At 52.9% G+C, this 24248-nt stretch overlaps 7 protein-coding genes across 7 annotated transcripts; 3 read left to right on the top strand and 4 right to left on the bottom strand.

Moving 5' to 3' along the window:
- Positions 1-286: 286 nt before the first annotated feature.
- J4E93_004266 (uncharacterized protein) lies at positions 287-835 on the bottom strand (the record flags this gene model as incomplete). Its single annotated transcript, XM_049342194.1, has 1 exon — positions 287-835. One exon carries the CDS (start codon positions 833-835, stop codon positions 287-289), a length of 549 nt encoding a protein of 182 aa, XP_049200346.1.
- A 4681-nt stretch (positions 836-5516) lies between these two features.
- J4E93_004265 (uncharacterized protein) lies at positions 5517-6656 on the bottom strand (the record flags this gene model as incomplete). The annotated part of the gene is made up of 1 exon (XM_049342193.1): positions 5517-6656. One exon carries the CDS (start codon positions 6654-6656, stop codon positions 5517-5519), a length of 1140 nt encoding a protein of 379 aa, XP_049200345.1.
- A 1236-nt stretch (positions 6657-7892) lies between these two features.
- Positions 7893-9707, top strand: J4E93_004264 (uncharacterized protein; the record flags this gene model as incomplete). Its single annotated transcript, XM_049342192.1, has 3 exons — positions 7893-8201; positions 8384-9172; positions 9234-9707. 3 exons carry the CDS (start codon positions 7893-7895, stop codon positions 9705-9707), a joined length of 1572 nt encoding a protein of 523 aa, XP_049200344.1.
- Positions 9708-10222: 515 nt separating this feature from the next.
- On the bottom strand, positions 10223-11599 carry J4E93_004263 (uncharacterized protein; the record flags this gene model as incomplete). Its single annotated transcript, XM_049342191.1, has 2 exons — positions 10223-11431; positions 11483-11599. The coding sequence occupies 2 exons, from the start codon at positions 11597-11599 to the stop codon at positions 10223-10225; spliced, it is 1326 nt and encodes a 441-aa protein (XP_049200343.1).
- A 4112-nt stretch (positions 11600-15711) lies between these two features.
- On the top strand, positions 15712-17427 carry J4E93_004262 (uncharacterized protein; the record flags this gene model as incomplete). The annotated part of the gene is made up of 4 exons (XM_049342190.1): positions 15712-15886; positions 15938-16077; positions 16125-16968; positions 17018-17427. The coding sequence occupies 4 exons, from the start codon at positions 15712-15714 to the stop codon at positions 17425-17427; spliced, it is 1569 nt and encodes a 522-aa protein (XP_049200342.1).
- A 1911-nt stretch (positions 17428-19338) lies between these two features.
- Positions 19339-20898, bottom strand: J4E93_004261 (uncharacterized protein; the record flags this gene model as incomplete). The annotated part of the gene is made up of 2 exons (XM_049342189.1): positions 19339-20615; positions 20667-20898. The coding sequence occupies 2 exons, from the start codon at positions 20896-20898 to the stop codon at positions 19339-19341; spliced, it is 1509 nt and encodes a 502-aa protein (XP_049200341.1).
- A 1256-nt stretch (positions 20899-22154) lies between these two features.
- On the top strand, positions 22155-23577 carry J4E93_004260 (uncharacterized protein; the record flags this gene model as incomplete). Its single annotated transcript, XM_049342188.1, has 2 exons — positions 22155-23178; positions 23237-23577. 2 exons carry the CDS (start codon positions 22155-22157, stop codon positions 23575-23577), a joined length of 1365 nt encoding a protein of 454 aa, XP_049200340.1.
- Positions 23578-24248: the final 671 nt, after the last annotated feature.

Below are 24248 nucleotides of genomic sequence, written 5' to 3'. Positions count from 1 at the left end.
AGATATGTCAACAGCGTGATAAATGGTCTGTATGACCGAGCTGATCGGTGGCTATTAGACAAAAGGAGTATAAGAGGGCGGGTTAGACAGCATGTTGTATAGTGTGAGGACACGTCTTTACAGTACATGCGTGAGTTGCTAAGCTCTCCAGCACACGAAGTTTGCAACTCCGTAAAACCGACAATGCAACACTGTACAAGTATACTCCGTCCCCAGTCTCCAAGCAAGTTCAGTGTTCTGCATCCCATTCCTCCTTTTACCAGCATGGAGAGTCGGGTGCGTTCTCTCAAGGAACCCCCTCCCTTGAGTCCCTCGTCGCTGTTCCCACCAGGGGCAGCCGTTCCCGCATCAACGTCACCACCCTCTCCCAGCGCTGCACCCAATCATGTATCCACGTCTGGTCGAAGCTCGGATCGTAACTGAAGACAACTTCCTCTAGACCCTTGAACTTCTCGAGCCACGCACAAATCATTCCCGTCGATTGCAGCGCGACGGTCCAGGGACCAATGTCTAGTTTCTTGATGGCCTGGATGTAACGTGGATGGATCTTTTCCAGAAACAAGTACAAGGTATCTCGGTTGGCGATGTCCCATGTGTTGAGAATATAGGGGAGGAGTGCTGCTTCGCTCTGGATCTGGGTACATACAGCTAGGAGGGGAAAAGCGGGCATGTCGCGCTGAAAGAGACGCAGCGACTTTTGGGACGGTACCAGGCTGAGGGTGCAGTTGCCGAGCGCGTAGTGGTAGATGAGGTTTCGTAGCTCTGCTGGTAGACGGAGGAGAGGAGAGTTCAGTTGGTTCGCCGCTGTAGCTTCGGCTTTCGTGATTTGCGCCATCGTTTTAGCTGTCGGGACGGGTATGGGTATCGCGGCCGCTATTTGGGTTGAGCGGTTGTGGTGGTGGCGTGGTCGTAGAAGTGGGAAAGTGCGAGGAAGCTTGGGGGTGCACGTGCTTGCTAAGAAAGGTAGTCAGGCAAGTGAAGGAGAAGACAACGTTCCAGATCTAGTTGGTGATAGATAACGAGTGCATTGTTTGACTTGGCGAAGGTAGAACAGAAGAGAACCTTTGAAGTCTTTAATTTTGTCTTATCTTGTAGGAAGATGAGCTTGTGGCTGATCATCGATCTCAGTAAGCTTTGCTGGAATAAAACACCTGCACACCATCTCATTTCAAGGCGCCCCTACTCCCTTTCCTTTCCCAGTGCTCATAAGACTGCCCATTGCGTGTCTTTAAAAGACAATTGCTTCTTGCTCTTCGGCCTCCTCTTGACGCTCAGTCCGGAGTGTCTCAGTAAAGCTCGTCTCACTGCTCAATTCGGAGTGTCTCATCAATGCTATTCTCACTGCCCAATCCGGTTCCCTAGGTATAAACTTGTATGTCGAAATTTTGACACCCGGTACATCATTTCGCAGACCATCCGCCAAAACCCGCAACCCGTCCTGATATCGGGGAAGCTTTAAATGATTGTCTGAACAGCTGTGTTTCAACCTAATTTGCTCCAAGCCCTTGAACTTCGCGAGTGAGGATGCAACGCGGGGATAATGAGTGTCGATGAAGCAGAGTGGGATTTCCAGCGTTTTGATAGCTTCGATGGACGATTTAGTCATGCTAGTAACGAGGTCGTTGATCATGGTCGTCGATACAAGGTCGAACACACTGAGGCTGTAAAGCAGCATCCCAGCCTCGGCGGTGATCTGGGTGCATACTTTCAATAGCCCGAATGCTAGTGCAAATTTGTCGCGATATAGTACTAGTACTTTGTCGCCGCGTAAACTCAACCTGATTCTCTGGCCGCCCAGCGCGTACATCCAAATCTGATTTCGAAGTTCGCCCGGTAGGCGGAGAAGAGGAGAGTTCTGTTGATTTGCGGATGTTATCTGCGCCGTTGTTTGCGCTGTTGATATGGATTTGGACATTTGCAGTTGAGTGGGTGGAGTTGTCGGGTGCTGCAATCACTGTACTTTTATGAGTGGGAGAAGTCACAAGTATCGTTAGAGCGCAACTGGGTTTTGGAGTACAGGCGATGCCAAGACATTAGAGGAAGTGAAAGAGAGCGTTTGCAAGGCCGTGCACTGCGATAGCCTACTATATCGGTAGTGACACACCTTGATACGTATTTATATAGGCAGTGATTAAGAAGAAAGATATTCTTGACGGGATCCCGGGAAGGAGGGACAGTCAACGATCCTTCTAATTCTGCATGTAAGTTGACTTTGGCTAATCCTCCTCATCCGGCAACTTTACCAGAACACAATTCCGGGAAACTGCACCTTCGATTGTTTTCATCCATCTCGATGCTCGAAAGTCTCGAAAGTCATCCCGACATGGTGTAACAGTATCTCGAATCCTACTATTCGTCCGACCACATATGTCAACTGCCGACCGTCTCAGTAATGTCCCGTACATTTGTCTCCCATGCCAACGTCCCACTTCGTAATCTTGACATCAGGGATCGTTTCCCGCAGTAGTTCGGCAAAATAACCCACACGAAACAAGTCGGAGTTCCTCGACAAGAAAGACTTTGTATTGTAGCGTATCCTGATTTCCTTCAGACTTTTGCATTGAATCAGATGAGGTGACATGTGATCTGGACTTCTGCAGACGTCTTTGATTTGAATAATCAGTATCGTAAGAGCTTCAAGCTGCGATGTACTGATACTACTCAGGAAAGCATTGATGCTGCTGTCGTCTGTGCAGAATTGGAAGACGTTGAGGCTGTATGGGAGAAGGGCGGCCTCGGCGTGGATCTGTGAGCACACTCTCAGTAGTGCGAAGCATGGAGTAGGCGCCTCTGGATAGAGGCGTGGCTTCCGTGGGTGAACAAGCTCACGTGTTGTTCCTAACAAGACTCTATGGCCGCCTAACGCGTATCTATAGATCTGGTTTCGTAGCTCGGCGGGAAGGCGGAGAAGGCGGGAGTTGCGTTGGTTCGCTGATATTTCCTGCGCCATTATTGAGTTGTTGAGACGGGCCCGGGTATTTGGCGCTGTACAGTGTGTGTGTGGAGCGGTATTTTGGCTTAGCCTTGTAGACAGGAAAGTGAGAGGGTGTGTGGAGGTGGAGACAATGCTTGAAATAGCTGTGGGAAGGGACAGGGTGTATGCACGACCGTGCACTAGGAGTGGGGGTTAGAACTCTTCTAAATCTGCATGCAGGTGAATTTTGACTCATCCTTAATGCTAGGAGATTTGCTAAAATGAACCCCCTTAAGACACATCTCAGGTATTCTTAGTTCTTATCTACACTCAGTGCTTGTGAAATCGCCTGTGTGATGTCGTGAAACCATTCTGCTTCTACTCTTCTTTTGATTCCTACTGCTCATTCCAGCGACTCAGTACTTCGTGATACTGTTCGGTGCTCTGTTGTCTTTCACCAACCAAACCTTGAGATTAGGCATCGTTTCCCGTAGCAGTCTCACCGTCTTCACCAAATGAGCCTCGCCGATATCAGTCCATCTCTTTCCATGGTAACTAGCTGGTCCACCGTAGTACAGTACGTTGAGCTCTGATAAGCCCTCGCACTGTCTGAGAAGCGAAAACATATCGCGATATTTTCCTGATGAGGTCGAGAAGATGTCGCAATATAGTCCCAGGTATTTAATGGCTTTTACCTGCCATGTGAAGATGCTCCCAAGCAAGGTCTTTGCTGTGGTGAAATGAGTGAAGTAGAAGAGATGGAGGCTGTATGGGAGTGTTGCGGTTTCTGCGTAGATTTGGGTACATGTACGCAACAATGTGAAGGAGACGTGTAGAGGTCGAACCAAGCGTGGCTCGTTAAGATATCCTCTCTCCTTGTTGCTCCATTGTAGTTTTGCCATGAAACAGAATGTAAGGCGGCCTAGCGCGTAATCGTAAATCAGGTTTCGAAGTTCAGCGGGTAAACGGAGAAGAGGAGACTTGTGTTGGTTTGCTGCTGTGCTGTCTCAAGATCAGCTCTTATCGTCGTCGCAATTGGTTTTGCACTCATGATACGTACATTCGAGCCCGAGCTTCATCAGCTTTGGTATCTTGCGCCATCTCGTGAGCAGCCTCAGGCATATCTGGCGTTGTGGGATTGGAACTCAATTGTGTGGCGGGAAATGGGTGCCCAGGCGGTGTTGTGATCCAGGTAGTTGCTACCTAGGTAAGTGAGTGAGTGAGCTTGGACCTAAACTTGGAAGTGGAGATGGGGCCGAAAGCGGTAAGAAAAATGGAGAGGTGTGTTTGCGCGACCCAGCGCTGAGACGCTAATACAAGTCTGACCTGAAATCAGCGCAAGCTGTGCAGTTCGCATGCATACTCTGATGTTACCTGAGTATCTAAATTACGGCACCACCAAGGGTGGCTGGATATGTGTCGCATCTTACTACATACATGCAATTGAGTCTGAACAAACAAATATCTTCTTAAGGTTGTGTATATCTCCAGCTTGATAACATTGATGTACAACCGCGAACATTCCTCGTGTGCCCAACCTAGCCTATTCTTCGATTATGACAGTAACACCCTCCTTCATAGACCTCATCGTCTCCGCTAGCGCCCTGATATCATGTTGCTCATTGTGGGCCCCAGAACCTGCTGCTGGAGGAACCCTCGCTTTCTCGATGATGATAGTTTGCAAGCCTTCCAATTTCTCCAGTTCCTCTATCTTAATCCACCTGCCGTGCTCCCCAAAGTTCCAGAAAGACCGCTCCAACATAGCACATCTGCGTGGTTTAAGCTGGATCGTACGTATGAGTTTGCGTTTAGCGTGGGAGCATCGTAAGAGGAAGTTGCGCATGGCGAGCTCGTGGTCGAATGCAAAGACGCAGTAGGGGTACTGTAGCATGGCAGCTTCTTCAGAGATCTGCTTGCAGACGAGCAGTAGGCCAAGGGTACTTTCCAGTGGGAGGGGTCGCAATAGGATCTCGTGAACCTGGCCGCTCAACACGTATCTAGCACAGATGAGAAGATTAGTGCATGTTCGTAATTTTTTGAGTGATGCGAGAGAAGGTCTATTCACTTGTAGATCTCATTTCGCATCTCGGCTGGGAGTTGTAGAAGAGGGGACTCGGTAGCGTTGCGCGTAGTTATATTTGTGTTCTCTCCATGCGACAACAGAGGTGCTGAGTTCGCATTGGCTGCGCGCGTTGCGTCCGCCATCGTGGTTGATGTGTCGGTGCTAAGAGAAACAGAATTAGGAAGTTGCATTCCGAGAATGGAATCACTGGGTAGGATCGTTAGCGCTGTGGGAAAGAAGAACTGAGGGTCCATTGCGCTAGGCCGTAAGTCGACCGCTCCTTCATTCACTGGGGATTCACCTAGTCTCGAATCTGGGTCGTTGAGTAGGTAACGAGGATATTCTACCAAACTAAAACCATTCACCCAGCCAAACCCAGTAACTTGAATATTGCGATTACCAACGAAGAATAAGCCATTCACGACTCCCGCAATAGCGACGACGCAAACGACACTGGAAATACCCGCAGCTGAACGTCTCGGCAACTAATGTTTTCCACATCAGTCACACAAAAGCTAGCGTGCGCCTGGCCATATCCTACTACTCCAGACGATGAAGCTCAAACGCCAACTCAACATCCTTGGGTGCGAATTTCAGAAGTCTAGGACCCAAGCCAGCCTCTATCCGCTTGAGCGCCGCAATCTCCGACGGACGGGTCGTACGGAACGAGGACTTGCGAGACATTAATTCGCCACCATCTACCACAACAGCGACGTGAATGTACTTCAACCCCGTCAACGTACTCAAATTCTGAATACGCTTCAAGTCGAAGTCTCCAATGTCGTTCGGCCTGCTTGAATATTCCATAGCCTTCACGTAAAAGAAGAGCTTGGTGATGGCTCCAGTTTGAGCTGATGTGATGCGGGTTTTCAGTGCGCTGAGAGCGAAGTCGTTGTAGTACCAGAAACGATTGATGCTAGAAAATGGGACTAGCGCGGTTTCGGTATATATCTGCCGGCATGTCGACTGAAGCGCGACAAAGGGATTGTTCTCTTTTGGACCGCCTGGTAAGTTGGTGCGTGTGATTCTGACATTTGAACTGTGCCAGGATGCTACATCTAGCCAATCCTTAGGCCCTACCTCCAAATGTGTCTCGTGGAGAGCTATGCCGGCTGAAGAATTGAGTAGTCTGATGCGGTTCGTGATCCGCGACAGTTCCTGCTTAGTGTACTCTCCATAATCCACACGTCTCGATTTGATGAAGATGCTGAAGCCACCCATGGCTTCGGCAAATATTTGATTGCGGACCTCGATTGGTAACGTTAGGAGCCTGGAGGACTGGGCATTGCGTTGGCATATTCTCTCATTCTCTTCTGATTCTGGTGTGGCGTCTAGCATGCCGTCTTCGAGAAACTTTATTTTCGGGTTTGGTACAGTTTCTTGTTCGATTGACCTGCGCAATCGCAACAGCCGAAAGAAGGACTGAAGTACATTGTCATCGTCCGTCAGGCCAAGAAGCTGGAGCGAAGGTGACGCCGAAGTGTAGCTAAACGTGTCGTCGCTGATTTGCACCATCGCCAGAGCGTCGTCGTACAGTTCAAACGTATCCAACGCCTGATTAATGTTCCGTTCTTCGCGAAGGCGCTTTTCTTCCTCTTCCCTCATAAGATCACTTTCTATGTCGTTCAGATCGCGATTCTCTATGCCCCAGTTTAAGTCGTCCATATCAGTTGAGGCCATGTTAAGTTGTAGGTTTGAGCGTAGGTCAGTAGTCCTTCGTTTTCTGAGTTGAGTGTCGGAGCCGGTGAGGAGAGGAGCCGGGAAGGAATGTCAGACTGGGTTGTATAGAGAAAGGGAAGTAAATACCAGGCGGCCGGCACTCAATTGTCCAGCTGCGCACTGTCCATACCTTCGTGGGCACCATCACTGTCTCATATTCACGTGAAAGTCGCAGTCGACAGAGTGACTTCGAATAATCCTACTCCATTCACTCAGAAATCGTTCGTAGACGAAACCCGGGAATCTTATCGATTAAGTTCGTTGAACAACGCGTGTTTGTCATAGACCATATGTATCTTTAGCGGATACATGCTCGATTGCACATCGCCTCGGCGCGTATTGAATGCATGTCGAGTCCCAAACCTCATATATGAGAATTGCAACGACACGTTGCTTCCCAATATACCTCCAAGGCTTACTTGTAGTTTCCGACAAGCTATGTCTTGCTCTTTTGATAACGCAGAAGAAATGAAGAGTAGAGTGGACCGCACAAAAAGCAATGACAAGTCCAATGAGACCATGGGAAAGATAGCGAGAGGATTGAAACATTCACTCCCATAGGTAGTGAAGTCGAATACCGCAAGAAGCTGTATAGAAGTAACTCTTTTTGTCGACATCGCGCGCAATAGCGAGAGACTGGATGAAGAGAAGCCATTTCCTAGGCGTCCTATAATGGACGGCACACCAGAACAGATCTGAAACACGCCGGTAATTGCGGTACGAATAAGCAAACAAGGGTGAACTTCCGCTGCTCAATCTATATGATTCAATGGCTGCGAATGTAGGAAAATCGAAAAAGATGGTGTGCGACAACAAACGAGATCCCCACCGCGAAGCCGTTAGCTGCAGGCTGCATGACATTGTTCTCCGCGTTGATCTCCGCAGTCCGGCTATCCCTTCTGGTGGCTGATCGAGGTGGGGCGTCGCGGGACCCCTGCATAAACAACACCTTGCGATGGAGGACCGGGGGCTCTTGCGGTCCATATGGGAGCCTGCTGCCCTCAATGTTGTGGTTCCCCTTTCACCTTCCCCACCGCTTTTGGGTACATAATCTTACGCGCGTCCGGCCGCGATTGTTTACTCACAACATTTGTATCACCACAGCCATCACACCCCGCTTGACCCGCCACCACACTCGCCCCGGTATACATACGCACAACAGCAATTAGCTAAACAGCTACTACTATTCAAGGCGTTATGACGCTCCGCGACACATACACCAGGTTCCTGGCGACGCCCTCTTCGGGCGCGCTGGCGGACAATGCCTCGCTCCACTATGTCACCACCACGACCAGCATCAACGACGCGACTGCCATCATCAAGCACCTGTCTGTTCAGGAGAAGCTCCTAAAGAAGACCAAAGAGAAGGTGCTCAACGCGATTGAGGGCGGCAACGGCCTGAGTATCGACGTTGAGACGACTATCGAGTTCGTCAACGGCGGCGGCGCATACCTGCCAGGCCTGGATGACAATTTCGTCACCGACCGAACTGTGACGTTCCCTATGGTATGTGCCTGACTCAATCCACGTCCTCCCACCTCACTCAAAAGGGAAATTGAACATCTGAAGCCTACATTGACTCTCAGTCTTCTGCTTTGTGTATTCTACCACAATGTAGTCTGCAGACCTGTTCGGTTTCGTCTTGGATAGGGTGCGTGCCTTCTCCACGCGTTTACTGACACTGACAGGTGCACATGGTCCACTTTGACAAGTCGGGCAAGATTACACAGATCCGCCAGTACTGGGACCAGGGCTCTCTGCTCAAGCAGATCGACGTCATTGGTGCGCGCTCTCGCAACTGGCCCATCCGCGACAGCAGCGAACAGATCCGCCTCATCACATCCAACGCGGCAGCTGCACAGACCGAGTCGAGCGCATCGTCCCGGCCCTCAACCTCAGCTTCACGAGGCGCAGATGAGGTGTCCATCAGCTCCCGTTCGAGGGGATCAACGAACAATGCCATGAACGACCCGCACGCATCGCTCGCCCTGTTTGCGCCTCGCGAGGTTGACACTGAGGAGCGGGAGTCGCGCAGCTCTGGGCCGGCCGCGCCCCGCGCGCAGTCTGCGAAGCCGCCTCCACGCGAGTACTCTGAGCTGTTCGCTGGCGCAGGGGGCGACTCACCGTCTCCTTCGCCCCAGCGCATCCCAGCCAAAGCAGGCAGCGGAAAGAACTTCAAGGCCAACCGATTGTTCGAGGAGGAAGAAGACGAGCACCCAGTCGCCCCGATGAGCATCAAGACGAGTTCCAAGAAGTACGACCACTTCACGTTTGGCGAAGGCGAGGAGACACCCAAGGTACGAGACACTGCGCGACCATCCAAGCACGACCAGAACCGCAACAGGAACGACGCCCACTGGGACTTTGACGACTTCGCCACGCCGAACAAGTCAAAGCCCAAGACGCTTCCCAATGCCGTTCGTCACTTTGGCTGGAGCGACGATGAGGTTGGTGAACACTATCAGCCAGAGGCGGAGGTTGCTACATCTCTGTCTCTTGCTACCCAGCTGAACCCCTGCTAACATATACCCACCACAGGACACCTCCCCCGTCCGCCGCCCCATCGTGCACAAGGCGCGCCCAGACCAAGACGCCCACTTCGACTTTGTCGACGAGGGCACACCCGAAGGCCAGCGCAAAGCCGCACCCACTAAGGGCGGACGCAGCAACAAAGGCCAGGGCCTCTACGAAGACCACGTCACGGACAAGACAGACGAGACCAGCGGCGACAACAGCGACGCAAGGCGCGCCCTGAACGATGTAACGCAGTCCAAGACGCAGACGCGCAACTCCATGAAGACACACTGGGGCACGCACGCTGACTCGCCAGAGAACCGCGGCATAAACATTGCGGGTAATGGCATGGGTGGGCGCAAGGGCACAGAGGCTGCGTGGTCTCTCTTCGAAGAGAGCCCTGTTAAGAAGGAGAACAACAATGGTGCTGGTATCAAGACCGAAGGTGACGGCATGGGTGGTAGGAAGGGTGCGGACAAATCGTTCTGGGACTTTTAGGCGGCGTCTCAACCGCACAACCCACGGCTGTCGTTTACAGTACCTGCTGATGAGCGGCTGTTGAGGTTTTGAGGAGTGCAGATACTCGACTGGTGTTCCAGCGCTGCGTTTGTGTATCAGGTCGTTGTTGGCTCGTGTATTCTTGTCATCTTCTCATACCGCCGCTTCTGTCTGTTCTCTCAAGTGTCATTTTGCTTGTAAAGGGCATTTGGTATGACGATAGGTTGGATGGACATTGGCGTGGACGACTGGCTATGAGGGCTTATGCTGTAGCATGGTGACCAGACCTTTGATATCAGACAAGGCATGTAAGAATAAAGAGACTTTTCACTGAATCATTGTCGTCAAATTGTGATCTGACGTAGTCACCATTCCGATTCAACCACAGACAAGCGTCTCGACAAGTTGAATATTCTGATCATCGTACATCCCACCCTTGAGTAGCTGGCTCGTCTTATCTTTGTCCAATCGCCCGGGTCGAGAGAGCAGATCATACTCATAACAATAATGTACCCTCAAGATATAGAAGCCGTATCCTCATTTCTTGTAAAGACAATCTCAACTTCATCCCCCACCCTCCCCTTATCCATATCCCCATCCCAAGGATCAAACGTAATGGCAGCCTTCAACCCCCATCTCCTCCCCAACCTCTTCCGCTCTTCATACGAAGTCCTCGCTCGCATGCCCTCCCACACAGCACGGAACGCTTCGCCCTCTCCTTCCCTCTCTACCTCCTGTCCTTCCTCTGGATTATCGAACCAGACCCCCTCTTTCACAATACGGCGCAAGTCGTCGGTCGGTTCCATAGACGCCCAGATATCGACTGGCGCGTACTTGACACGCACTTCCTGTAACGGTGTTGACGACGACGTACCGCTCTCGTGCGCAGAAGTGAGCATAAGTAAGGCGTGCACGCAGACTTGAACCCAGTACCGTATCTTAAGCGGTAAAGCGAAGCCTGGTCGCGAGACGCTGCGACTCTGGTGTGAGCCCCGGGATATGAATCGTAAAGGAAGTGTTATGCTGCTGAGGTTGAACGCAGGCGAGGCGAGGTATGTGAAGAGGGGTGTGACTTCCATGGAGACGAGGAGGTCGAGTTTCGTGGCTATGTCTGCGGCGGAGGCTTCGCGGACGGGGTCGAGCGTTGGGTCGGCGAAGGGGTAGTGGTTTGAGAAGCCGAAGGGGTCGTTTGCGTTGAGGGGTTGTGTGGTCGGCGGTTGGCGGAAGGATGGGTATAGCGATGCGTTGGAGGCGTCGTACAGGTTGTCGTCGTAGGATCTGCCTTCGTGGTCGTACTCGTCGTAGTGGCCGCTGTAGTAGGCGCCTCGGATATAGTCGACGTCAATTTCCTCTTGGTCATGCTCCCAGTACCACACGTCCCTTCCTTCTTCGCGGTCAGGTGGGTAGTGTTGCAGGTTGGGCAGTTTTTCCCAATCTAGCTCTATCTTCTTCAGCCATTTCAGCCACTGTCTGCCGGGACCATTGGGTTCTTCAATCTTCTCTAGCAGTGCTTTCAGAACAAATGGTCCGCAGCTGAGGTAGACAGTATGGTTCTTGAAGAGTATCTCGAGGGCTTCACGGGCGACTTGGCGGTTGAGAAGGAAGTATTGGTGGCGGGTTATGAGGAGGATGGCAGCAGCACTGGGCTTGAAATATTTCAGGTGACGCCGCTCAATGGCTCGGTCGACGCTGAACTCCTGCGCAGCGAAAGTATAGTCATATATCTATATTGCCGTCAGCCTTAAATCCAGCGGAGTGGCGGCTGCGATGCGTACTTGATCCCGCAGCTCTCGTGGGAGCCTGAGGAAAGGGAAAACATGCGATGGCACAGCGTCCTCACGTTCAACATGCTCACCATCAACAGACACGGCGGATACGGCAGTGGCGTCCATGGTGCCTGCTCACAACTCACGCGTGCTTTTCGTGTTGCGAACCAAGCTTTGCCCCGCAGCGCTATCTGCATCGTGACGATCTTCACGTGATGGTTGTCGCTTCGCATCGCCCGCATCTGCGCATCCCTGTCGTGTGGCGAAGCCGCGGCGCAGCTAGCACCTTGATCAGGCAGGCGCTTGACATGTCCCATGGATGAACGGGCCGATTCCTGTCTGTAATGACCGTCATCTTCGTAGCGTATCCGTACCGTCGGGTCGGCAGCAAATCGCGAGGCCAGGCACGTTGGAATACCTTGGGTGCTGCGCTGAGTCTTCGAGGTTTACACGTCTCGTGCCAACATCGTACGGTAATCGTGCCTGAGGCATTTTTGCTACCCAATGCCACCCGAATCGATCGAGGGACAGTCATCTGAGGCTTCGGTTGGTACCGAGGCGAAATGCTTGCGCTGGTAGTTGCACTACTTCGAGGTAAACCTCCGTTCAACAACCATACTGCTCCGGTAGTCATGACCGAGATGAGCCTTCAGTGTAACTGCAATCTACGAGTAACCGTTGCAGCGCCGTTCGGATCCGGCAATTACAACTATATTGCCTCCAGGTACGCGACCGCTGCTGTGCTGCCGAGCTTCAGGGGCCTTGCAGCCGGAATGTCACCAAACCTCAGATCATCGGAGCATGTCACTGCAATATCCGCCTAATGATGTACTGCAAGGGAGGCACGGGAGCCTTACCGACTGGTCTTGTCTGCCGATAGACTTTGAGCGCGTAACGGCCCACCTGGGGTAGTCCTGCATTGTGTTACGGTCCGCGCCCCAACAGTTCCACTTAGCAACGGATACCAGCTGCTGGCAGGTTGACGCGTCCGAGTACAACATCTGTCCTTCAAGCCTGCTTCTGGATGTAATCGGCGTGCTGATAACGTGTTGCGCCTGTGCAACGTAGAGGCACGCGCGTTCGATGATGCATGTCTATCGGTGGCTTGGATCGAACAACGACATTGACAGACACGAGATTTGAATCATGTATGTTCTTTGAGAGCACAAAAAACCGTTCGTTCCTGGTCCGAGCCACACTCATAGAAACATGGAAACCACTGCTCGGGCACTGCCCCAAAAGCGTGCCATATACGCTGCAGGCACAACAGCGTGTAAGCCTTATATCTCTTACAGCCTAGTAATGTCGTGACCACAACTAAGCCTTCCAGATCTTTCGATGCAGAGTTGAACCATGGAAACAGACGAACACCCATGTTGTTGAGCTCACAAGCCGACGGCCCTGAACGTGGTGAATGGTAAGTTCTGCAAACTTGAATTACGGTTGGCTTGACCGTGGGTTCATTGGAATCCGGAGTCGGCTCCTCAGCCACTGTTGCTCAATCATAACACGAGAGGACCAAACATGCACTGGCACCTGACACAAGACCGTTACGTTGTGAACCTGGTCGGCGGGTCTGCGTGTGGTAGCACCGCCAGACCGAGTACAGTGCGAGGAGGCGGCGATGTCGCCATGTGGTGTAGAGTAGCTTGACCGGCTTGGACCGACTGAGTGATACTGATCCAAGGGATGCGTAATGATGGACACGTTTCGGCAGCAGTTGCCGTTCGCAGTCCAGTTTCTACGGTCATAGTCGTTCTAGGCAGACACATTCCAAGTAGGTTAGCCGATCGTGTGCCCCGATGAATACGCCGATGTGATCCTTTGTCTAAGACAACACCGCGGTCCTGGTAGGTGATCATAGAGCCGTGAATGATATTGGTCATTACTGTGACGAGTTGAGTCGCTGATATGGTTCAGGGCTTCCAATGGCGGCTACAAAGAACATGGAACTCACAGTTCAACAATAATCGATGGAAGATAGCTGTACAGAGGCTGGTCGTCAAGGATGCGTTCGATGTCGATGCTCACATGGTGTCCAGTGTAACCTGGTCGATGGATGCAGGTTCCAAGGGTTCAGCATCATGTGCATTGCAGGTTCCAAGAAGCAGAAGTAGGGATGAACGTAACGGTTACGGACGATCTGCCATGTCGACCAAGGAGCGATGGAGTAAAAGTGGACAGGAGCAAGGGGTGGGTTTATTACCAAGGGTACAGAGGAGGCACAGCGCTTGTGTGACCGCGGAGGATAATTGGCAGGGCAAAAGAGGCTATGGACGGCGGGAGTTCTGGCAGAAGTCGGGCCAGGAGGACTGGTTAATGGAGCGGGATGATTGCCATGCGGGAAGCAGGGTTCGGGAGCGCCGTGCCCTGCAGACTTGTGAAGCTCAGTGCCAGTGCATCAGTGCATTCCATCGGAACAGCGCGACCATGGTGGCAGTGTCGGTGGCCCCGGAGAAGCGAAGTGTGGATATGTTCAGTAGTCGTTCTGTACCGTGGTCTTGTACAGCGCTAGCCGGCCAAGTATTGCCATGTTATTTGGCGTGGGCACGGGCTAAGGCGACTACTGCATGCCGGCAGCGAATGCAGGCTACAGAAGGATGCGCGCGCTGCAGGCGGCCATGAGGGATCGGCGCAGGAGGACAGCGTCGCAGAATTTGCTTTTGCTCGGCGCTTTGGCCGGTTGGGTAGCAGGCGTGGAGGGCTAGTGACCTCGTGGCGGTACAGCGGGCGGCGGGATAGCAACACGGGTTTGGCTAAAGTGACGACAAACTACAAGGCCCTGCCATGCTCGCAGCCCGTGTCTGCTTCTCGAGGGGTTCAGGATGCCGTGCCTGCGCATGCGTCTGCTCTGCACGCTGGAGCGGGACGAACCTCCTGCTGCCACAGCCGGGCGGAGTGACCCCTCGCGGGTCGGTGGCAGAGGGAATTGCTGGCATGGGCACCGCCATATGACAAGTGCACCAGTTCGCGCGCGGAGGCAGGGAGCCCATATTAAGTGCAGCTAGCCGCCGCTAGACGGGCAGCTTAAGATACACGAGGCCTCGATTGAACGATTTCCCACGTGCGGCCGGCTCACCTCTGGGCACCACCATATCCATTAATTGGCTGGCTCCCTGGCTGCCCTTGCGACTCGTCAAGACTCAACCGTCGCCTCTAGCTTTCTGTTGCGCCGCACCTCCTCCACTTTCCAGAGGTCCCTTCCCAACGTCGTACGACGTCCCTACGGCTAGACCGCCGGCTGCCCGCTGCTTTGTTGTGCTCCTTGCTGCCCTCCGCCCCAGGACATGTACTCGACCCGGTAGTCTGCTGACTGCTGCTCTCCTTCCCCACGCGCGCAAACCAGAGGCTCTCGACTTTGTCCTCGTCGCCGTGTCAACTGCTACCATCTCGACCCACCACGCCCCAGAGCCGCCCCAGCTGGCCAATTCTCTCCACCACGCCTCGCTCGACGCCCACGTCGTGCACTCGTCTTTTAGGGCGCCTTCGTCGTGTCAATTCCAGATCCCGCCCTCTGGACGCCGTGTCCCATCTGGCCTGGGAAAAGGCACCTTTGTATTGTCCCTGCTGCAGCATCCGCCGACTAGGGAGAGCACGGCAGCCGCATCTCCAGCTCTCGCGGATTTTCTGCCAGGAACCTTGTTTGCTTTTGCCTCGACTCGTACCGCCAAAAGAAGTCATTGACGCCGGGCATCCTCGCAGCTGCCACTTCTGCAAGACACGGTCATCGCTCCTGCCCTTCTCGCGGTAATCGGCGTGGATCGTTACCTTGCGCTTGCCATTAGAGTTGGGACGGTCTTGGCGCTCCATTCGTCGTGCCCCACTTCACCCAACTGCCATCTTTACTTTCAGGGAGGAACGAACCATATCCCGTGCGGCCTCGCTGCCCGTTACCCTTACCACGCCCTGCATCCCTCTTCCACTCCACGCCCCGGCCACTACCCTTGCCCAAGCTTTCCTTCCCGCTCGGCCCTCTTTTACTCTTACTTCTCCATCTTTCCCACCTGGCCCATCTACGATTGCCGGAAGTGACCAAAATCACTTGCTCTGGTAAACGTCATTATTCCGCGCCTCACTGGCTCCACTATCTCATCCGTTCGAGTGTGGTCATCATCACGAGCTCAATCTCCTCTCGCTACCACTAACGGCGGGCACGCACGACCTTTCCATAAAGTACCTCGTGCGCCGCCTCCATATCGATGAACTTTGTTTCTCAGCGTACGACACCGCACGGAAACATGTCGCAGAACAATATGCAGAACAACATCACCCAGGGCCAGCAGTCTCTGCCGCCGTTGTCCTCACTCACTAACCGTCTACCCACGGCTGAGCCGACTCCGGCACAACCCAGGCAGCACTCAGAAGCACGCGAGGTTCGCGACTCAGGCAATTGGTCACTTGCCCAAAGCAAACGTGAGTTCTCACGATACCCATCATTATGCACGTTGCTAACACGCCTTGTAGATTCATCCACTGTGTCCCAGTCCTTGGGACTACACGTGCAAACACTGCTCAACCCTTCCGATGATTCCCCATCAAGAAGTTCGATACCCGAGACGCCATCATCGGCTAGGTATCCATCTGGCCTCTCCCAGACGTCTCAGGTATGCCATTGTATTCTTTTCAATAAACTTGTCTAACATAGTAGCAGCATGGTGTTCTGCCGCCGCTCAACCAAGGGTTCGACAGCAGGCTCAGTATCGATGCCGGCTCTCACTTCGACTCTCGACGCAGCAGTGTAGACAGTCGGATGAACGCTACCATGGGGCATCTATCCATCCACCCGCAGTCACCATACGAGAGCCAAAATGCGTCTCGAGTCTCGCTTGTCTCGAACCTCCAGCAGCAACGCGGCATCACAAATCCTGACGCGCGCCCTAACGGCACTTCTCCTCTGTCGCCCAACCGTGCTGCTCCGCGTGCCAACCATCCCCCTCGACGTGCCCCGGTAATCAATCCCAACCCCAGAAGCGTGTCTGGCATGCCGGACCCCATGGCGGCGGCTCCGACTAAGGGTTTTGCTTGGGCGTTTCCCGCAGATGATTACGACCACGAAGAGAAGAGGACGTCTAGTAGCGGCGAGTCTAGCGTAGACCGATCCAACGCCCCTTCGCGTCAAGGTAGCTTCGCGACGTCGGTCAACAGCAGCATCTTCACCACAGACTCCAAGCTACCACCCGGTCAACAACGACTGAATGATGGCACGCCTCCCTACTCTCATCCTTCATCAGACGTACTGACTAGTTCAGACATCCCTAGCACTCATCATCACTCTATGCAACATCGCAGCGTGACTAGCCTGCAGAATGTTGATCCCACCAACCCGCTTGCGCCTGGCAGTGGGAGTTATAGCAGGACCCCTGAGCTTCGCGTCAGCCACAAGATGGCAGAGAGGAAGCGTCGTAGTGAGATGAAGAACCTGTTCGACGATCTTAATGGCATCCTACCCAACAGCCCAGGCAGCAAGTCATCCAAGTGGGAGATTCTCACCAAGGGTAAGTTCACTCATGCATCGCTGCATATGTTTGCCTAACGTGTCTTTAGCTATTGAATACGTCACGAGCTTGAGCCGCGCACATCAAAGCGCTCGCGAAGAGATCAGCCGCTTGCGACCTGATGCAGAATATTGTCGTCGAGCTCAAGAGGAGAACGAGCTTCTCCGAGCTGAATTGAACGCCGTGTGGAACGCTCTTCGTCGCGTCGATCCGTCCAACTCTCATGTCTACGGAAGTATGACAGGCCAGTTTGCACAAGGACAACCTGCAACTCCCGCATCCGGAACCAACGTGCTTCCGCCATTACAGCAACAGCAACAACAGCAGCAGGGGCTCTCGCAACAACCACCACCATCGCAGGCTCAGTGGGGACAACCGCCGCATGGAGGCTCCATGCAGGGACCGATGCAAGGCGTCGAGTTTGGCGGTATGCGGCCCTACGAGCACCCTCACCGTTGAAGCAACCCTTCTTCACATCACTGTCGTCTTGCATGAGCAACGCGGCTGCTCAAGTCACTCGAGCCTTCACCTTCACTGGACTGTATTTCTGGGTCTGTTTTCTGCCTCACATTAAGCGTTTTCTGTTATCACTTCTACACCGACGGACAGGTACACGGTTTAGCCGACTTTGTTCGGACCTAGGACTAGCTGTCCCACCAACAACGGTTTCAATTATCTACCGGGTTTGTTTCACGACCTTTCAGCATCGAATGTATTATGACACGATCCTATGCGACATCATCGGCATACTCGACACCCCTAGAGGGTCTTTCCTTTGTTCACCTACCGGATTGTAGGATGGCGTTTTATGGAGCGGCTTACACCTTTGGAGTGAGAGGGCAAGGAAAGCTTCTCGGAGAAAGGTCGGGAAAAAAAGTATATGTCATGGATCACTAAATCGGTGCATGTCAGCTCCAAGAGTGGGATTTTCGGCCATGACAGGCGTACGGTTGGGCTTTGGGTCATTCCCCAGCGATTAATCAGTCTTTCAGTCGGATTTGGCTTCATCACTGCATGTAACCCGGGACTTTGGTCCCCGTCCCCGCCATCGTTCTACACGTGGACATGTATCTGCAACCAAGGAGGACCATGTCTCTCAAACATGCATTAACAGCTATTAGCGGGGGACCTACCACAAATTCTTAAACATGGATCGTCGCTGCAGGTTTGCGCGACCGAACTATACCCACACACCCTCTCTCGTTGTTGCTCTTTGCGCTTGCACTGATGTTGATGGAGTGTATTGGAGATCCCAAATTCCCGGGTCGTCACAAACGCCTCTCGCCGGATCCTGCCGGCGTGTATAAGCGTGGCTGCCTGACGTACTGCAGTTAAGTTTCAGTGATGGTGCTGTCGTTGTTTCGATGATGTGTTGGTATGACAGGCGACGGAAGACTGTTTGCCGCTGTACTAATGACTCGTACATCGTCAATATTCCCCGATCCCCCGTCATCCCCTTTATCTTTGCGCGCCATGCTGTTCTTCAACATAAGCTTGACTAACTTCGCTTTCGCTTGTTTGTCAACTACCACAAAGTTTAGGTCTGCATCAACACAGCCACGTACATACACTAGATATTTTGCAACTTGCAATGTTTGGGCGTGGCGGCGTGGCGTGGCGCGGCGTGGTCATTCTCTTGGTTTCTCGGTGAGTTTGACATTGGCGGGGGGTTGGCATTCGATGGAAGGAGCAGGTGGAGTGCACTTCGACACGAGGTTCATAACTGCGCCGCACGTGGGTTTCGGGATGTGGAGTGCAGTTCTGCCATGTGGAGTGTCTCTATGGACATGACTTGACATGACTTGTAACTTGTAGCTGCTGAGTGCATATGTGTCAGTTAGCCGCGAGATAAATTATGGTTTGAGACTAGACTGACTAATGTTAGTGCGCAGTCGGTAGGCAATGCCGAAGCCCTGAAGTGGCAGTGGGCGTGACGGCTAGGGGAAAGGGAGGTTTCCGTAGACCAGGTGTGGCTGGTGACGGTGGGGTGGTAAGTTTGGGGTGGGGAGATGGGGACTTCGGGTATATATCTATCTGCTTGTGGTGATCGATGTTGATCTGCAGGCTACAGTGTTTTCTAGGAGAATTATCTAGGGCCGAGAGGGAGTCATGTTGTCTTGACTTGGGATGGTAGTGTGATTCATATACATGGTCTCCTTACTAGACTTGTTGGAGGAATATAAAGGTGAGGATCACAGTATGGAAAGATCGATAGGACAGATCACATCATGACATTAACTAGTTGATGCCGAATCATATGCGAAGAAAAAAGGCGATCGCAAGACGCCAGAAGGGTATAATTAAAATATACAATCTAACCATCATCAAAGTAGGAACCCTTTCAAGGGAGAAAGAGATAAAAACATTACACTATCCACGATGCAAAATTGTATCCAACGGGTTCTTGGGTTCACCGATCGTTTCCTTTTGCACTTGTTTCTTCTGCTTCTTCGTCATAAGACCCTTGGCCTTGATGCCGCGTTCTTTTCGTAGTTTCTTGAGCGCTTCTTCGGTCATTTCTTGACGGAGGATTTGCTCCACGACGAGCTTCTTACGACTGCGCTTGTCACCACGGCCAATGATGATACCCGCGGTGATGTTGCATGTTAGACTGCAACTTAGGATGATGGCGGTGACTTCCTTGGGGCGGTCTTTGTAGTAGATACCCCAGGTAGTACCTCCCAGTGCGCATTGGAACATGGAGTGGAAGTCGAGAAGGACGATGATGGTGATGAGGAGGCGGATGGAAAAGGCGTGGTGAGTGTATGTCTCGTGGGGTCGGTAGAAGGTATGTGACTTCTCCAGCTTGCCTTGGTGGTGCTCGAGTTTCTTCTGCTCTTCAGCAGTGAGAACGGGGGCCTCTACGCCTTCCTGTTCTGCTTCGCCTGTCTCCCAAGCGTTCGATCGCGGCATGGTCGGTAGTTCGTTGTGGTCTTTCAACTCTTGTAGTCCTCGTTCTTTGCGTAGCCGCCAGGTCTTGTGCGCGTAGTAAGCGACGAAAGCCATATGGTATGTGTCGACGATGCGGAAGGGGAACATGGTGATTCCAACAACACAGAACAAGGCAGTAAGGACCTGGTCAGCAATCTCGACAAAGTATGCCTGACGATCACCGACGTAAATCCAGCCGATAAGGAAGAGTACCCATGCTGCTCCCCAGAAGGTGATAAGGAAGAAGTACAGAGTGACGAGGAATCCAAGGGGGTTGCGAACATAACGTCCGAAACCCTTCATACTCCGCTTGAATCTTGCGCGTCGAGAGTGGAGAAGATGTCGTACGTGGTCGTCCAGAGCCTCCTTCTCTTCGTCGGTCCATCCTGTTAATGAAGCACCATGTGGAAGTACAGCGTAGTGATGACCGGCACCTTCTTCTAGGGTCGAAAGGTTTGAGTCGATAGTGTTATTTCTTCGCAATTCTCCGCGGCCTCCGCGTGCGGCTTGTTCCACTTCGCCTTGTTGTGTCATCTCAGGGAGTTGATCTTCCTGACGTCTGGCACCTCTAGCTGTGCCCATCTCTTCGTCCGAGGAGTCTGATGTAGTCTGCCCAAGATCGTATGTGGGCTGGCGATTATAGAGCCAGGGTAGATTGGGCAAGAAGAGCGAGTTCTGAACGTTATTCAGTGTAGTGAGGGCAGATATCTCGGGGTCTAGACTTTGTTAGCTGATACCCCAATGTGGAATACTCTAGGGTTACTCACCGATGACGTCAAGCACATCGACAACATTGTTGCCCATCATGTTCTGGTTTGGGTCCTTCTGATGCCGCCGCATGTGGAAAGCGGAAGACTGACGAGTCATCCCTCTTCGCGCGTTGCTGGCAGTTGGCGGGCCGTTGCCGACAGCAGGGTTTGCTGTCGCCGTGCCATCTTCATATAGAGGCTGTAGATGTGGACCAGTCAATTGGCGTCTTAGGCCATCGTCGGCGACCATGGCTGCTGGAGGTGGGCGCGGTTCAGAACTACTTCGTCTTCGGCCGGCTTGCCATGTGCTGTCGGACCCCGGTACTGGCGCTGGGTCAGGCGTGGGTTGGGGAGTATTTACGCTCGGCTGATGTGAAGGTCTTCTTATACGGATCGACGAACTGCGCAAGCGCTGGATAGGATTCGAGGTAGGGGCGTGTGGTTGAGAGGATTGTGTAGACGGCACGTGGGTCGTTGTGGTGACGGCAGGGTGTGTGATAGTAGTCGACTGCGGTCCAAAGTGTTGCACATTCGTGCCCTGTCCGGGTGTGGTGGATGTCGTGGTGGTGGTAGTGTAGGGGCCAGAGGTAGTGGTGGTCGAAGTTGACGACGACGCCAACGGTCGTCCCTGCTCGTGTGGGCCTTGATCCATAATTGCAGCGGTTGCGACGAGAAAGCCCCAGGAAAGGAAGCAGTTTGGGCGAGAGTGCGGCGTTGGGGTCAAGTAGTGTCTTGCTAAGCGTGCAGCGAGCGATCCGGCCGCGACCGACGGAATTAGTTCATTGTTCAGTCAGCAGCCTGTCTCCGCAATCCGTCGTGAGAACCGGGTTAGGAGCGCGCCGTGATAGGAAAGCGGCGCGTTGGCACGGCGATAATAACGGGTTTGAGGAATAGGAGCGTGAGAGGGGTCTTGGAAAACACAGTCAAGCTTTCCTTGCACGCGCGGGTTGCCAACCAGCCGCGTGGTAGTGCTTCGGCTAGGGCGGCTTCGTTGAGCATCCGAGTGGCTGCATGCCATCCCTCCAGCAATCAGCTCTGACGTCATACCTCATATTTCTTCAACTGCAGAGATGTCTGGGGTTGCTGACGCCTGCATGAGAAGGATGAACTAAGCATGGCTAACGCCCAATGCTTGATCATATGAGCCCTGCACGTCGCTGTCGCTGCAGCCACAGTCTCTGCAAGGGAGCCACCAAGAAGCAATCATTCGCACTGCGCAGACTCTGCCAGTTGTGCACAGAAACAGTGGGCTTTCGAGACATGCATTATTGTTATGCTACCCTGGTCGAACTCAACAAATGTCAAATGTCGCTTGCACGCCGGTTTTGGAGGGCAGGCGTCTGGACTCACAGCCACAGGGCTGAAACACGGCCCAGCTGGTCGCGCCTAGGCCAGCGTTGACGTAGCTGTGGATCCCAGCTGCGCATCCGTACCTGAGCCATGATGCCTTCCGACATCCACAATAATCTGTACCTATAGCATCCTTATCGCATTCATCTCGCCAAAATGAAAGCGGCCCGCGCCCTTGTTCCAGCCTTTCTGGCAGCCTGCCGCGTCGCTGCCATGCCGCAGCGCAGCGCGCCGCAACAAGCTGTTCTCGACGCGTCGACGAAGCATCTCGCCAAACCTCTTGGTGTAGGCCACTTCAGCGAATGGAGCCGTGCCACAAAGAAGGAGTTCTTGGTAGACTGGCAGGCCGGCAAGGAGAATGAGTGGACGATGGTAATGGGCAATGAGGGCGGTGATATGGACTCCATGACGGCTGCGCTCACTTGGGCCTACCATCTTGAACACTCCACCGAGCATACCGACAAGCCTATGAAGGCCATTGCGCTTCTTCAAACACCGTCGCATGCGCTTGATCTGCGACCGGAGAACAGGCTGGCCCTGGACAATTCGCAGATGACGCCTGGCCATGAGGACTTATTGACGCTAGACGAACTGCCTGAGGACCCCGAGACTCTGGGCAAGAAGCTCAAGGGCATCGTCCTGGTCGATCATGGCAGCCCTCTACGAAAGTGGAACGAGGCAAAGATCCTCAGCATCTTCGACCACCACAAAGACCGCGGCACTGCTCCCGATGCCGAACCCCGTGTCTTCGAAGTAGCAGCAAGCTGCACCACACTCGTCGCCCGCCAGATGCTCGATGAGCTCGAACAGCTAGATGAAGAATACCATATGCCGCACGAACTGCTCGAGCTGGTTCTCAGCGCCATTGCCATTGACTCCGGCGGCTTGTCAGGCAAGAAGACGACCAAGACTGACATCGAAGTCTCCAAGCGCGTCCTCGCACGCAGCAACTGGAAAAAGGATAGCCTCGAAGACGTCATGGAGGATCTCGACGACGAGCTCAGCAAGGCACAAAAGGACATTGATAACCTTGGTCTGCGCGACCTGTTGCGCCGCGACTGGAAGGGCGACATCATTGATACCCCATCCCCACGCACTCCTACCGTAAGCATTGGCTTTGCGTCTATTCCGTACTCCATGGACGAACAGATTCTCAAGACGGACTTTGCGGAACTCTTTGGTAAGTCTTGACTCCCTTTGACCCTCTCTTGAAGTACAATCCAACTAACACACCCTAGACTGGTTCGCCGTGCACGCTGCCTGGACCGCCGAAGCCGGCGTCGACATCTCCATCACACTCAACAAGTACAAGAAGCACTACAAAGACGGCGAGAAGGAGAAGATCCGTGAAGTCGTCCTCACCGTCCGCGATGACGTCCGTATCGACCAGGACCAAGCCGATTCGCTCTTCAAGACCGTGAAGGAGGCGTTGGAGAATAACGAGGAGGGAATTGATTTTCAGCCGTGGCACCGTGCGGATCAGTTGGCGCCTAGGCAGATGGTGTGGACGCACAAGAGTAGTGCGGGTAGGAAGGTTATTCGGCCGATTGTTGAGGAGGCGGTTATGAAGTGGGATTAAGAGTGGATTTTGATGGGGCTTTGATACCTATGTGAAGATGAGTCTATGAATTGTACCTGTCAATCCACATGTCTCCCAGATGTATACATGTCGATTTGTGATGTAACTTGGACAAAATGCCCAACGTGTCCTTCACTGTAGGTTCTGGTCCATGAGGTACGCTTAGAGGCTGACAATACTCAGGCGGCGTTGCTGCATACACGATATTTGTTCTCACAAAGTGAAAAGCAATGAAGATCATGTATGCTTCAACCTGGAAAACGCATATAGGGCTTCTTCAATTCATGTCTTGTAAGTTGTATTGATAGATAGCGAAATCCATGCTGTGCCACTGTATACATAAGTTTGAAGCTTGACAAGTGGATAAGGTCCAAGACAATGTATATCTCAACCTGGAGGATAGCAGTGCGGCTTCTTCTCACGTTCCATGTCGGTAGCATTGACCGATGCCAGGATACGTGCAGCGTTGCTGCATACGCAGTACTAAATCTTGACAAGTGGATGGTATCCAGGGTGATGTATGCTTCAAACTATGAAGTGACACACGCCTTCCCCTAAACACTTCTTGCGAACAAAATCAGTGCATGCAAGAATCCGAATCATGATGCCGCATACACGGTATCAAACTTGGATAAGTACGTAATATCCAAGCCGATGTATACTTCTGGCAG

This window comes from Alternaria ventricosa (assembly GCF_023758065.1).
Source record: "Alternaria ventricosa strain BMP 2768 chromosome Unknown scaffold_6, whole genome shotgun sequence".
Lineage (NCBI taxonomy): Eukaryota > Fungi > Ascomycota > Dothideomycetes > Pleosporales > Pleosporaceae > Alternaria > Alternaria ventricosa.
The sequence above is the reverse complement of the archived record's forward strand: the minus strand, read 5'-3'. Positions and strand labels throughout refer to the sequence as shown.